We start from the raw sequence: 15905 nt of genomic DNA, 5'->3' as shown, positions 1-15905 counted from the left end.
AGCACCTAAACATTAGAGTTGCATGAAGTATTTAACAAAATAGTTATTATATCCATCAATGAGTAGCCCAACTTTAAGGGCAAACCAAGGGAGTTGTGCAAGACTTTAACTTACAATCCCATGTTCGATTCTCCCGTTTGATGCAAAGGTCATACTTTTGTCCATGATTTACTTAGATGGTCGCAACAGTAGGTTGCTATGGGATAACTTCCCCTAAGGATTAGTCAAAGTGCGCGTTAAAAAAAGAATAGTTATTATATTAGTAACTAAAGAAAACCCCATAATACTAAAATATTTTTTTTCCTCATGAAAAACTATAAATTTTTGTATTTTATATGTAACCAATGCTTGTAAACTAGAGTCTAAAATATTAAAAAGAAAAATATAGATGTCCACACATCAATTTATTTTTCTATATATTAATATATTGTCGAATTGGTGATATAAAATCATAAGAAAAGTAATTCATATTTTTCATATTTAATTATCATCATTTAAATTATCACAACGATTTTAAAGTCTTTTAAATTAAAATATAATGTTACAGATCTCAAAAATTATACAAAATTCTCATTGCAAGTAATGTTTCATTTATTTTTTTTATCGTCAAAGAAAGTCTTCTTCACATTTCTGTTGTAATATATTTACAAACGAAGTACATTATACACAGTTATAAAGATTTTCTCGTATTGTCGACATATAAATTAAGTGAGAGTTTAATTTAATGATTTAATCATTAAATGTATATTGTCCGTACACAAATGGAGGCTTCCATTTTAGGGCAATAGGACAACAAATAATTCGGTTAATAATTCATTGGATCGATATGTAGTTGAATTTATAATGAAAATAAGCATATAGGACAATATATAGAAATTAAATTAATGAAGCTTGTCCCTACATATTAAATGATTTTTAATTGAGATTAAAGTGATAAAATGGACCAAAAGCTTACCCACTCCAATAAATATCAATAATTTCAATGTATTTACTCTAAAAAAAATAAAAAATGTATTTTATTTTATTTTTCGTTTATATGTCAATATTATTGTACATTTTATTGTATACAAGGTTCTTAAAAATATTTAACAATTCTCAAGTGTAGTTATCCTGAAGTAATTGAAAACGTATAGGCTTCGTTTGGTTCACATTTTTACGTTTTTGGGAAAAGTTTTTTGAAAAAAGTTAAAAAAAAATTGAATTGGGCAGGTATTACGATGTAGAATTTATAAATTAATAAAATACCCTATATGTTTGTTTTTTTACAAAACACCCCTATAATAAAACATTAAAAGTTAACAAAAACACCCCCAATTTACCCATCAAATACGGACAGCCGACCACCACCGTCGGAGGGTGGCCGGAGTCGCCGTATCGGCGTATGACCGGCTGAATCTTGTCGGTCGTGCGCCAATATGGCCTTTTCCGGCCAGATCCACGGATCCATGGTGGATCTGGCCGGCAAAGGCCAGATCTACGGCCAGATCTGGCCGTAGATTTTCTTCAACGATAGCCAAAGATACGACCATCATTGATGGTCAACGATAACCATATGTTGGCCGTCATTGACGACTGGTTATGGCCAAAGCCAGATCCACCGTGGATCTGGCTGAAAAAGGCTAGATCAGCGCACTACCGGCAAGATCTAGCCGGTAGTGTGCCATCCTACCAGATTCCGGCCAACTTCCGGAAGTGGTGACCAGAATCTGGCATAATTTGGGTTTAGGGGTGTTTTTGCAATTTTGAAAAAAAATATTTAAGGGTATTTAATTAGATTAACAAATTTGGGGGGTTTAAAAAAAGTTGAATAATATTGGATAATATTGTGAGTTTTGGGGTATTTTACTGTTTAACTTTATTGGGAATGTAGTATTCCCAAACTTGAGCCAAACGAAGCCATAGTATCCAAGCTCCAAATAATAAGATTACTATAATTAAAAAATTCATTGCTTATTTAATTAAGCTAAAAATGCATCATTAAAAGTACAATTCTACCCATGGGTAGCCTAGCGATAAGGGCGAACCAAGGGGGTTGTACCAGGGGCAGATCCTGAAATTTCTGTTAGGGTAGGCTATAATAACAATTAATTGCAATTAATATTTCTGATAGAGTAGGCCAAAATTCAGAAATAGTACATATTAATATTTTAAAAAAAACATTTGAGGGTGGGCCATGTTGTGTTGCATCCGCCTTTGGGTTGTGCATGACTTCAACCCATAGTCTCAGGTTCAAGCGATGAGTTGTTGTGGGATAATTTTCTTTGAGGATTAGTCGAGGTATGTATAAATCAGTCCGAACACCTCAATTATTTAAAAAAAAAAAAACAAGTATATATGTTCATCCTCCTCTCAATTAAGTTCATTAATTTAAATTGAAAAATATAGATTATTTTTAGTAGTGGACACATATATTAAATTTACTTTTAATTTTTTATTAATAAATTAGTAGACCCCAATTAATAAATAAATAAATATATAAATATTAATGATGAAAATCTTCTTCACCACCCATACACAACCAGAATAATATCTTATATGGCATAAGAATCATGAAGATAATAGTTTTCAAATGATCAATAAATATGAAGAGTTTTAAACTTAAATTGACTAATTAGTCCATCTTTCTTATGAGAGAGTTAATTCTTGTTAACAAGAGGTTAAGTTTTCTTATGATTAATTAGTTCATAATCCAGTACTTCGAAAGAGCCCTCGATAAATCCTACTCGATAAATCCTATAATATTTGGAAAGTAAAGAATAATAACTTTTGACCATGTAGGAGCTCATAAAGTGAGTCGAATCCAAAACCTTATGATAAACAAATCATATGCCTAATCACTCGACTAACCTTTAATGGATACCGATCTCAGATTTCAAATAACAAGTACCATCGGCAACTCCCCACCGAGAGCCTAGAGAAAGTAGTTTCACCTATAGACCATACCCCCCTATGCCAAACCTATTAACTAACATACAAACCCTTATCCGCTCCGAGAGGTATCGAGCGACGAATTCATGTAAGTGATATAGTAGAAAAAGGATTTTATACAAATGAAAGCAAATAAATTCTTACTTAATAACTACAATTATGGATNCGTTTCTAGAATGGCCACCACATGTGCTCATAGGGTTCTCACTATCAAGATTTGAAACACTTGATACCCTCGTCACGGTTCTACCATTCTAAGGACATATATCAATACATATTGCAATAATAATGATTTACGCGATATAGAATAAAATGCATTTTATTATTGATTAATGAACATTATTACAAAGAGTCAATTCTACAATAATTGATTGGCTCTAGGGCATCTACTCTAACAGATACCATGCCTATTATCATGGGTAGTGAGAAATTAGAAATAGAGAAAGAATAGAGAAAGAATAGAAAAAGAATAGAAAAGTAACAGAGAAAGAACAGAGAAAGAATAGAGAAAGAATAGAGAAAGAACAGAGAAGGAATAGAGAAGGAACAGAGAAGAATGGAGAGGTGTGATGTAAGGAAAGAAATTCAGAATTTAAGCAATGGAAAGAGAAGAGTAGCATAGTGGGTTTACTTACTGAGCAATTAGTGCTCACCCCGTTTTTTTCAATGTTTTTGCAGGTAATAGGTGAGATGCGGCCGCTTGGAACGTCACGCAGCGGAAGGGTTGGGCAACATTGTCGAGTTGATGTTTTGTGACTTTATTATATTTTATAAAGATTTGTATTTAAAGAAAAATTAGTTATGGGCCCGTTATTTTATACTCATCTACATGTATATTTTTTTATATATATTTTGTGAGTTTTACTGTTATTTTTTAGTATACTAGCTAGAGAGAGAGTATTACAGACCCCTTCCATTTTTGCAGATCTAGTTGGTGTATCTATGTTCTTGTTATATGATGATGAATTAGGAAATAATTTATAGCTTATCTAGATTGTTTCACCAATCATGTCACGAGTTCAAAGCTTACGAATAAAACTATGGTCTTATTGTGGAAAGTAGCTTAGCCAACTGTTCTACCTTGTAGTGTTTTTTGTTTGATTGACTTAGTGTGTTGAAGCATGCAACTGAAGTTTATTGAACAGATGCTTTAGGAATTGTAAATCCTCTAATCATGGTTGACAGGCAAAACGTCCCACATTGAGTTTTAATATATATGGCTTAGGCGCATTTCTCACATATTTTCAATAACAAATACAATACGAGTGCCTCTGATTGTTCCAAAATACTATAGACTTAAACATTAAGGATCAGTTTCTATTACATTTTAATATCAATGAAGGAGAAAAAATTACTTATTGCAGTAGATCTATTCCACCTTCAGTATACATTAAGAAAAATTGACTATGAAAACTGTAGTAGAAGCTGGTTTAGTTTGAAATTTTGTTGAAAATTTAAATCTACTTCCGGGAATAAAACCTGTAATAGAAACCTTTAGCTTTTGGTTGAGCATAAACCATGAAAAATTAGCAAATTAATCAGATCAAAGCATATAACAAGATAAAATGATGTGCCTTTTAAATGTATTTTTCAAGTTTAACAAAACCCAATTGACCCTCTTAAGTTATGAAAGGTAAACAAAAAACATGTCAGATTGTAACTGCAAGAGAGAGAGCGACAATTCTTCCTCTTAAATAAAATCTAGGCATAAACTTTTAACCTCTGGTTGGATAGTTGACGATGAAGAAGAGGTCAGTGAACTTAATTATGAGAAGGTGGAACAAATGTTATATGGAGAATGATCTATTCCTGCTGGAGTTGCTGATCAACTTTCTTTTTATGATTCAACTGATGGTTCAGAATGTTGGCTTCAAATATTTAAGCAACTTAGTATCTATTTTAAATTAAATTACAAGTTTTAACTTATGATTTCTATTTTTTACTGAAATTTATGTAGATGATGGTGATGGTAATGGTGATGATGATAGTGATGATGAATTTTGATGCTAGTGTGTGAAGCTCAATCAACATGGAGACGGATCAAAGAAAAAACACTTGCACCAAATGTTTTGTTATTAATTATTATGTATTTTGTCATTTAATATGTAATGGATGAACACAACATCATGTTTGGATTTGGACTTTGGATTGTTGTTAAATACTTAAATTATGTTGGAATTGTTATTGAATTTGAACTTTGAATCATGTTGGGCAGTAATTAAGTTGTTATTGTCTTATTAAAAAATGAAAATCTAAAAAAAAAAAAAAACAGGTTTTTTTTTTTTTTATGTTGATGTCAACATGATGATGTCACTGGTCCAACCAGCGGTCCAACCGGTTGGACCGTTGACCCGTGACCCAGGTAGCAGAGCGGGTTGCCCTCTAGTCCAGGTTTTAAAACAGTGATATTTTTCACCATTTGTCGCATCATACCCGTAAAATTCCCGTACCTTTTTTGTCGTACCCGTATTTACTAACTAGGATCATTCATAGGAGAGTTAGAGATGATTCAAAATAAGTATTACAAACTTTAAATGATGCATTCATAATCTTTTTTTTTCTGGGAAAATTAGTTTATCAAATGCAAATCAAGAAAATCAATCAACAATCTCAATAAAATATAAAACAAAGAATCTGTTAAATTACAATAAGGAATGGGTTCTCGAAAAAGGAGAGAGAAGTAATTCTCTAGCTATTGGCTTTTTGGTTCAAAGCTTTCACTTAAATCAATAAAGAAACAAAGGTAAAAAGGAGGAATGCGGTGCATGCAAAGTGCAATGCAAATAAAGTAGCTTTCTTCTACCTCGAATTCTCATATTAGGAAATAAAATATTATATGGACCAACTTTATAAGTTGACATATCTTAAAGTTCTTCAAGAGAAACTATAAATTAAAGTAGAGCATTTTATAGTATGACTAAAACAAGAATCATTCACGTGAACCAACAGGTTTAATGTGGACTGAATCATGACTTTACTTGAGCAGTTCAACTGCTTGCTTATATTACATATGTTCATAATTGTCAGACCAAAGAAATCAATTAAGAGGATGAAATTTTAATATAATTAAAATTTTTTTTTTTTTTTTTGGGTAACCGGGGCGTCCGGGCCAGTTTTTACATACTTCAACTAATTTTTGGGATCCATTGAACACTCTATAAGCCCAAAGGATCAAGATTATCAAATATGGGGAAGATCATAGTATAATAATACTTATTTATTGGGATTATCATAATGGTTTTATTTTTACAACTGAGTGGCCTAAGTGTCTAACGATAACAGAGCAAAAAGAGATTTCATAAGCTCTTAAATTAAGTCTCCATAGGCCCTAATAGGAATAACCACTAAGAAGTTTACCCAGTCGTCAACTTCAGAACCTTAAGGGATTAGTTGAGATGTGCCTAAACTGGTTGGACAACCTTGGTCACGAAAAAAAAAAAAAAAAAACAAACAAACTACATTATGTATAGTCAAATAATCTTTTTGAATTTTGATATTTATCTTTGCTCTCCACGTCTCACAAGCTCTGTTTTAAAACCCGGACCGGACCGGCCGGTCCGACCGGTTAGACCAGGACCCAGCCTTAACTCCAATCCAAGTTAACATAAAAACCGAAAATAACATAAACCCACTTTGGACCGGTAATAGACCGGCGGAACAGTAAAAACCGTCGGTCCAACCGGTTTGGAGCTTAAAATGGTTAATTGTTTTGGGGTTAATCTGATCCCTAATTCTTAAACCAGATTTGCAGCGTCGTTTTATTCTCTATTTCATTGAGCTAGCAAGCATTCTTCATTTCATTTCAATACCATTTTCATCTCCAAAGACCAAATTGCATCTTCCATTTTCATCTTCTATTCTTCTTCACTTACTTTAAAATCTACCATGTAAAGAAGAAGAAGTAAGGGGAGGGGAAGGAAGAAGAAAGAGAAGAGGAGATGAAGAAGAATAGAGGAAGGAAAAAGAAAGAGAAAAGAGAAAAAAGTTACTGGGAAAAGCGGAAAGGGATAGAAGAAAGAAGAATCTGACGGGGAGAGAGATAAAAAATGATAAAGATGAAAGTGATGGGGAGAGAGAAAAAAAATAATTAATAATAAAAGGTGCAAGTTATTTCAAATATACAAGGATTTATGTGTAAATTTTAGGAGTAAATTTGCGGGTTCTCAAACTTATAAGAACTGAAAAATTATTCAGGGATCTGTCTGTTATATACCGATTAGACCGACAGGTCCAACCGGTTGAACCGATCAATCCGAGAACCGACCCTTTGATCGGGTCAAGGAATGGTCCGGTTTTTAAAACAATGCTCACGAGCTTTCAACAATTAAATTGTTTGCAAGACATCTATTGATATTAGTTTACATGATATTACAAAATAGATAAATAAAAGAGAAAATTGCAGAACTGGTATCTTTTTTTGTGGTAAACCATGACAAAAGAAGCATGAAAATAAATATATTTATATCTTTTTGCCACTGAATTTCTTATTTTCATCTTGTCAATTCGGTGTTTGCACGAGCCTCATACAACATGAAGACAGCAGCCTTATTGCTATGGAAAAATACTTGGAATAGAAAGACTATTTGATAACATATCATGCTTTGTCAATGCACTTTGGAAACTATGATTAGGTGATGCAAAAACAATTTAGATTTATAACAAAAATTAAACCAAAAAAAAATATCAATTGCTTATTTCCACCATAATAAGACTTCAATTACCTGCTGGACAATTACAAATTGCTCAATTTTTTTGTCATGAAACTTAAAATGAGAAGTACATCCAAGAGAACATTACATGAAAAATTCATCCAATAATGAAATAGAACCTCAATATTGCATTATAAAAACTTGTACACAACGTATACATTACAACATACATTATAAAAACTTGTACACAACATACATTACAACAGCAAGAATATAAAGTGATGAACTAGTTGTTTTGATCAGTATCAGTACTCTCCTCCGATGAACTTGCTATTTTGATCAGAATCAGTATCATTCCATTTTCATGTTATCCTTTTAGTTGTCAAGCACACTGATGCAAAAGTCCAAAACACATAACATGATCAACAATAATGCATACAAAACAAAAAACAAGGAAGCCTAAGCACAAGACTTCAATGAAGCCAGATCTTCAAAAAAAAAGAAAAAAAAAAAAAGAAAGAAAGAAAGAAACAAAACAAGCAGCTGTAGCAAGCAAAAACCTAACCCAGCCACTAAAAACTTCAGCCGTAGGTCGTGAAAAGTGAAGGGAAACAGGTCAAACCAAGCTGCTACTCATGGGACACATCGCCCACCGCAGTAGAAAAAAAGCCAACCTCCCAAAAAGATTACCCCAACTCATAACAGCCCTCAACCCCTTCACCTGCTTGCACCCTTTCTAGCCCAACACCCAAACAAACCCCCTAGCCAACCCAACATAAGCAACAACCACAGCCAAGTCATTTCTTGGACCACCATGATAGAATTAAAACTAAATTTATAAAACTCTAGACACCAAAAAGAAAAGCTAAAAACAATACCACTTAAAGTAAAAGAACAACTAAAAAATCATTCTTAAAGTGACCACCCCCAACCACACCAACTGTATATTGCTAAACCATACTTCATATGTAAAGTAAAAGAATAGAGAGAGTGTGATAGAAGTAAAGTGAAGTACCACCAACTGTATATTGCGAGACCATACCTCAATCAATAATTTGCATCTGCAGGTGATGGCCTGTAAGTGATGGACATCCTACAATAGGGAAGTAGTGAAGTAAAGAAGAAACTAGAACAGGAAGGCACTTGAGACTTGTTGTATAACTTTCACTTGAACTGGCACTATCACTAGAAAGTGACGATTCCCACATTTGACATGTCAATAAGGTCTTATAGAATCCCTCTTAACGGAACAAGTATTGGGTGAAAGAACTAAACACTTATGAAATAAAGATTATGGGAGATTCAGGGGATTCTCGAAACTGGTTTTTGGGGAGGTCGAATAGAAAGAAAGTTCAACGATCGAAGCCAAGATAGAAAAAAGAGATAGTAAGTGCTTTGGCTACTAGAGATGGAGCCGGATAGCTCTTTCATCCATGATCCGAGAGTCCTTGCAATATGTCAACTAGCTTTCTTTGGCAGGTTCATAGTGGAAAGTGGAAAGTGGATCAGGCGGATCAAGCTTCAAGGCTTCAAAACATAAATAACTTAGAGAATGAGGGAGACAGATTGAGCAAAGCCCTAAAAGGTGCAGTCATCCAAGCAAGGTCATTTTCATTCCCGTAGTTAGCTAACCAGGGAATTCAAGACTTCAGTAAGCCTGCTGGCCTTGCTTTAAGCAATCCTCAAGAATAGCTCTTGTTTTTTCTTCCATTCCACTGCGTTCTTGATGCAGGTAGCCAAGCGTGAAGCAGACTTAATCATCTCATCTCTTCGCACTGTCTCGTTTATAAGCTCATTCTTTCGCTCCAGCTCTAGTTCCCGACTTGCTTTTGCTAGTTGGACAATTAGCTGTAATATCTTCTCTTTAAGATTCCCGATATAAACCGGGAACCGAACCAGGCTCGTAGTCCCTCCACGTTCTCAAGCAATGCACCACGACTATTATCTCTTTCTCTAGGACTGTGTCTTTCTGTGTCGTTGAGCTTCCAGCTCTCATATGCTACTGGGTGTCCCTCCTGGACCAATACTCTTCCAATGGCATAGTCTGATGCTTCAGTGTGCACTTCGAAAGGTACAGTATAGTCAGGCAACCTCAATACAGGTTCCTCCGTCACGGCCCTCTTCAAGTCCTCAAAGGCTCGCTGACACTTGCCCTATCCCTTTAACTTAAAGGCAATGCCAAGGCTTTCTTCAAAATATTTGTGAGTGGACTTCCTAGAATATCCAATGATGAATCGACAGTATTAGTTCAAAAGGCCAAGAATTGATCGTAGCTCGTTCAAGGGGACTCCCCCCTCTTCTATTGCCTTCACCTTCTACTTGTCCATCTTAATCGACCATCCCATATCCCAATGCCATAGGAGCAAGACTTCTCCCCCGAGAGTCACTTCTTTCCACTTTTTTTCCTTCAACGAAGAAGAATGTGACTGGACAATCTAAGACCATTTGATTCTTGTAATTAATTCCATTCTTTCTGCTTTTGCTTTTTCAATTTTTTGAAAAGGATGTGTTGGCAATTGGTGCTTGGTCCAAGGAAAGGAGTCGTCGAGGTCTACCTTCGAATAAGTAATCACAAACGGTCATAGGCTCAGCCCTAGTTCTTAAGGCAAAGTCTCACATGAAAGACAAAACTCAAGCAAGAAATGAGGCAGAAAGAGAGAACCCAAACGAATCAGCTTTGTCAGATGAAGACAGTGCTAGTGAAGTGAATTAACTAAAAGGCATCGGTTGACTCTCTTTCTAATAGCAAAGCTAGGAAGAGCTTAGAGGTATTTACTTTTGGTTAAACAAAAGAAGAGAAGTAGAAAAATCCGATGCTAGTCTTTGAACCTTGGCTTCTGCCACTTGTCCAGGTACATATGTTCTTGAATACCGATGAGTTTACGCCTTCTTCGCTATTAGGGAGATTATTATTTTAAGAGGTGTAGGTGAAAAAGGAAATTAACGAAAAAAAATAGGATGAAACCTTTGGCTTTATTCAACCAAGCAATATAAATAAACTACACAAGCTTAATCCCTTGTTTTGTTATTTGTTAATAGATTTCCAATGAAAAATCCCCCAGTTGCAAGTACTGTGAATTTTTTAAATTTCCAGATCCAATTACCAATTCTCACTTGATCTTTTTTATATGCATCTTATATCAATAAAATTCTAGGAATAAAATTGATTTTTGTACTTATACGTATAGAACATGATATTCTATAATAGCACCATCATCGTGTGAATCTAGGCCGGCTCATAAGTAAATAGAAAATAAAAAATAGTTCCAATCCTTACGGTTGTTCAATGACGAAGAAAGAGCTTCCTCGTCTATTTGAGAATGATTGTTCATTTGCTATTTTAGACCATACACAAGCAGCAAAAAATGGGAAAGACAGACATATTAACACCATTAAAAAAGTTCCAAGTTAAAGAAAAAAATTGAAAAACATTTAAATCACTATTTCCAAAGAGCAAAACAAAAGGATTAACAACTTCAGGTTTAAAAAATAATAACCTGTGAAAATGAATGGAATTTGGATAAGCCGAGAGATGCCACATGAATCGCACCGGAGAGATGAGTCATGGTTACACTACAATAAGAGGAAAGTTACTGTTAACACCAGATAATAGATAACAGCTAAAATGATACAATTGGTCATAAGAATACCGTAGGGGAGAGCAGTCGAACTTGAGTTTTGGGCAGGCTGAAAAAGTTTGAACCCTTGCATCACAGTGAAGAAAAGAAACCTTCAACTTCGGTTCTGCATACCCACATATCAAAAATCAATTATTTTCACTAAAAAAAAAAAAAAACTTTGACCAAATTTATGCAAGTAAAAGGGAAAAACTTTAATAAAATTAAAGTCATTATCTTAAGGTATTGGAATTCCCTTTCAAATTGATAAAGCTACAAGAGCTAAATCCTTTGGCTACTATGCCAAAGTTCATGTTGACACACACTCAGGCTTAAAATCATTGATTTCTTTTCTTCATTGAGTCCTTACCTTCTTCATTAATGGTTAAACATTCTAATTCCCCAATGAAGGCACCCACTCGGGCTTAAAATCATACAAACAACACCTAACCTTCAACATCTTTTGTGGCGTTTTGGAACCCAGCCAGCGGGAAATAATCACATTACAGGTGCGGCGCTCGTTGGGGACGCAATTGGAGGAAACGAAGCGAAGGAAACGGTGGTGGGCTTCGAAAAGAATCAGGTTCGCTAATCTTGAAAGGAAATTTGGGGAGAGATTTTAGTGTTTGTATTTTGGGGAAACTGAGATTCAATTTGGGGTTTGTTTTAGGTAAATTGAGAACTGAAATTTTGGGTTAGTTTGAATTTTTTTTTTTTTTTTTAATTTGGGGGAGATGACATGGCATTTTGTTGATGTGGCAGATGATGTGGCAACTGCCATGTCATGATGTGAGAGAGTGATGTGAGAAGGTGGTGTAAACCTAGTATTATAGAATTTTGTAAGCCATAGTTTCTGGGCTTCATTCAAAGCCCTAGTATTGAAGCTGTTGTGCATTTCGTTTCACCAGTAAATCAATTAGACTCTGATACGTCCACTTCTTTTCTCTAGCATTAGGATTAAGGGACGCATACACCTCTTCAAAACTTTTAAGGAAGCTCCCTTTTCCGTATGCAGTAAGAACCAAAGGATCTGTGTCTATTTTAACAGATTCATCAAGGAGGCCTATCCTTCTCCACATTACTAAAATCCTAGTCTCATCAAAGCCAAACCTTCTTGCATCAAATAGAATCCCAAAGGTAACTATATCTGGTTTCACACCAAGTTTTGGTAGTTCAGAGAATAAGAATTTCAAGTGCATAAAATCTTTCATTTTTAAATGAGTAACCAAGATAATATTTGCAATCGATACATTCCATGGAACCTTAGCATCTTCCATCTCCTGGACAACAAGTTCCATGCCTCTTCGACTCAAAAGACAAGCATGAGAAAGGATGCGCAAACACCAGACAAGGTCAGTCCTACCCGTTCTTGAAGCAAGATCATCCCCCAAATCATCTAATCTCGAAAACATATGGTTTTTAATATAAACCTCAGCCAGTTTCCTAATCAAATCCTCCTTTAGAAAAGCATTTGATTTCAGTAAACTTTTATAAACCTTCTCCATATCTTTTAAGGTCCCAAAGTTAATATAAGCTTCAAGCACTGCAACCAAAGTAGATGAATCTAAATGCATTCTCTTTGAACGCAGACTTTTATATGCCCCTTCCATTCTTTTGAGCAGACCACCTTGCGCAAACTCCCGAATAAGCAAATTATAAGTAACCTGATCAGGTGAACACCCATCTGATTTCATCTCCTTCAAACACATATCAATCTTACTATACATTTTATATTTTCCATAAGATTGAATAAGACCATCATAGGTATTAGTTTTAGGTTTCAAACCAATTCCCTTTATCTCTTTAAGGAAAAACAAAGCATCTTCTAACTTTTTGCTTCTTGAATAACCATGAATTATTGAATTGTAAATCTTTAAAAAAGGTTTAAGACCATTATGCTTCATTTCTTCAAGAGCACATACAGCTTCTTCTGTCAAACCCTCTTCACATAACAACCCAATAATCTTTTCACAATTTGATTCATTAATGCATGACTTCTCCACATTCTTCCATATACCAAACACCTATTGACAAATCTTCAACTTTCAAATTTCAATTTTTTTTTCCTCTAAAATTAAAGACAAGTTTTAAATTGAATTGAAGAGAACATACCTGGGGAATTAAAGTGGACCTAGAGGAAGTTTGAAGGAAGCGGATGACAGCCCAGAAGTAAGGTTTGGTCCAATCTCCGTCATGTTGAAGGATTTTCAAGGGGCAAGAACGATTATTATTAAGCCTCTGAATCAAGGATTTGAGTGCTTGGTGTTGATGGTAGGTCTCAACGAGAAAAGTTGTGTGTTTGGTTGAATTATGGAGAAAATAAGTTATGGGTTTTGTGGTTAGGGTTTTGGAGAAAAAAGTTGTATTTAAAAGGGATATTATGGTTACGGAGTTGCAGGGACATTACATTCTCTATTGTTCTTCAATTGCGTGAGCTGCTGTTTGCTGTTATGAATTTATATGCAAGTTACCCCTGAATTACTTTTTTACATTCTCCTAGCCTTTTAATATTCAACATTTTTCTTAACATTTTTTTGTTTTATATTTTAGAAATATTTGTTAGTTGTTTAATTTTTTAATTTTAATGATTTCTTTTAAAAATATTTAAATATTTATTATTTAACTAAACATAATTTACAGATGATAAATATTTTTAAAGAAATATACAATAACAGCAACTAATTTAAATATTCTTAATATTCCTTATTTTATTTAATTATGTTAATATTATAATTATCTATCGTTAAACTCGGTGTTTTAATAACCAACCCATGGTGAAACCTGACAAAGTGGTTGGATCTTGGGTTGACCAATTTGACCGACAAGTCAAACTGGTGTCCAAAAGTTTGAAATATAACAAAAATACCCCTGACTTACTACAAGTCTCTATAGGTTTAAAATTTTGCAAAAACACCCTAAACATCATTGCGAACGTCAACAAACCAAGGCAAATAGGGCATGTTTCTGATGACAAAAACACTCATCGTCACTGTGAAACACTCCCCTCAGCCTCTTGACGAAAATCCATATCACCCTTCCCCCAATTGCCTCACCAGTCGGTTGTTGCCACTGATTTAGTTGTGCGATTTTCGATCGATTCACTCACCGAAAATCACCTTTGTCACTTCCATTGCACCCACCGGCCCTTCCTCTTCCTCAACATCCTGATCTTCAATTGTTCCCCGATCACCATCCCAATTTTTAGGGTTTTCAGTGAATAGGAAAATCGCTAACCCGACTTGGGAAAGGCCTTGGGTCTTGCACTCATTCATGCTCACGCAACTCTTAAATATCATACACACATATAATTATTCTTCATTCCATTCACCTAGTGGGGCAAACTGATATTTTCTATGTTTCATACCTTTATAATTTAACCCAAGCCAGTCAACTGGATTGTGAATCCCCTTTTTGGGTTCTATTTAGGGGCTAAAATATCATAATTTAAAGTTTAAGGGTAAAGTATATCCACTATAGTTTGAAAACTTGCACTTTCACGCCATCCATTCGATGAATTATCGATCGGATTGTCTTCCAAATTTGAACTGGAGTAGACCTTATTCTGCCTAATTGGTTCGGTCGATTGGATGTGGCTTAGCCATTTTAACGACTAGTGCCAAGTTGGCGCTGCCTTTAATCCAGTCGATCGAATTCAAAGGGGTCAACTAATTTTTGTGGTTCTCAAACTCCTGTTTTGGGCATAACGGCTATATTTTTGTACTATCTTATATAAACTCAACAAAACTCATTCTGAAATAACTTTGCACACTTTGAAATGTCATATTTATCAAAGCAAAAGTAATTTAAACAAACCACTTGAGCTTTTAGTTGCAAATCTCTTTTATAACACAAACCCTTTGTACAAATAAACTTTTCCTCTTGTAGATTGGTTTGTTTTATGTAAAACATATGTATATCTACTCTTAGAGAGTCATTTTTACTATTTCATCAATCCAACTTGAGTTGTAAAAGATTGAGGTTCACTTTTGAGTTTTGGACATTTCTAGTGAGAAAAAGTAAGTCCTAGTATGTGAGAGAGGCTTCAATGTACCTTGTGAAACAATTGTGTGTAAATTCTTAATATCACTTATAGGAAGCTATTTGTATTGGATTTACCTGGTTGGGTGATCAACCGACGAAGATTATGGAAAACTCCAAGCGGAATAGCTTGGAAGAATGGATGTAGGTCAGATTGGGGCTAAACCACTATATATCATTGTGTTTGTTTTTCTCTTCTTTTATCTCTTTACATGAGTGCAATTTATTTTTATGTTTAAGTATTTTCAATTGCTTGTCATTTTCCATATTCATATATTGCACTATAGAAACACCTTAAGTCACTAATAGATTTATTTTGACCATACCTACACCACCCGCAACCCCCCCCCCCCCCCCCTTCCTCTCTCTGAGGTCATTCGATCCTTCATATTTAAAGGCTTAGATTTTGTGTTAGGTACCCAATGGTTGAGGACTTTGGGCCTTATACATTAGGACTTTGACAAGTTGTGGATGAAATTAGCCAAGAACCAACGTGGAGTATTATTGTAGCTTGTGGGTAAATAACAGAGAGACATAGGCATCAAGTAAATTCCAGAAGAGATTGAAAGGTAGTTATCAAGTTACCAAGATCTGATGAATGAGCCCATAGGGCTTCTACCTCCTTGAAATCATGATCACTGTATCCCACTTATGCTTGGACATGGACCAATTA

The 15905-nt window shown here is 34.7% G+C and overlaps 1 protein-coding gene across 1 annotated transcript; it reads right to left on the bottom strand.

The window, feature by feature from the left end:
• Positions 1-7635: 7635 nt before the first annotated feature.
• On the bottom strand, positions 7636-14466 carry LOC116121744 (pentatricopeptide repeat-containing protein At4g14190, chloroplastic-like). Its single transcript, XM_031407681.1, has 6 exons — positions 14311-14466; positions 13307-13597; positions 11565-13218; positions 11228-11321; positions 11075-11150; positions 7636-7968 (listed from the first exon to the last, which is right to left on the bottom strand). The coding sequence occupies exons 1-3, from the start codon at positions 14464-14466 to the stop codon at positions 12067-12069; spliced, it is 1599 nt and encodes a 532-aa protein (XP_031263541.1). The 3' UTR covers positions 7636-7968; positions 11075-11150; positions 11228-11321; positions 11565-12066.
• Between the last annotated feature and the right edge of the window lie 1439 nt (positions 14467-15905).

Source organism: Pistacia vera, unplaced genomic scaffold, assembly GCF_008641045.1.
Source record: "Pistacia vera cultivar Batoury unplaced genomic scaffold, PisVer_v2 Contig128, whole genome shotgun sequence".
NCBI classification, from domain to species: domain Eukaryota; kingdom Viridiplantae; phylum Streptophyta; class Magnoliopsida; order Sapindales; family Anacardiaceae; genus Pistacia; species Pistacia vera.
Note: the sequence above shows the minus strand (reverse complement) of the source record. Positions and strands in the feature narration are given on the sequence as shown.

What these genes read in the sequence shown, in the direction of transcription:
- LOC116121744 (XM_031407681.1), bottom strand. Translation starts at nt 14,466, where the DNA reads ATGAATGAGTGCAAGACCCAAGGCCTTTCCCAAGTCGGGTTAGCGATT. An exon ending in GTGCAATGGAAGTGACAAAG is followed by an intron (nt 13,598 to 14,310) that starts GTGATTTTCGGT and finishes TAGAGAATGTAA; the next exon opens with TGTCCCTGCAACTCCGTAAC. An exon ending in GGTCCACTTTAATTCCCCAG is followed by an intron (nt 13,219 to 13,306) that starts GTATGTTCTCTT and finishes ATTTGTCAATAG; the next exon opens with GTGTTTGGTATATGGAAGAA.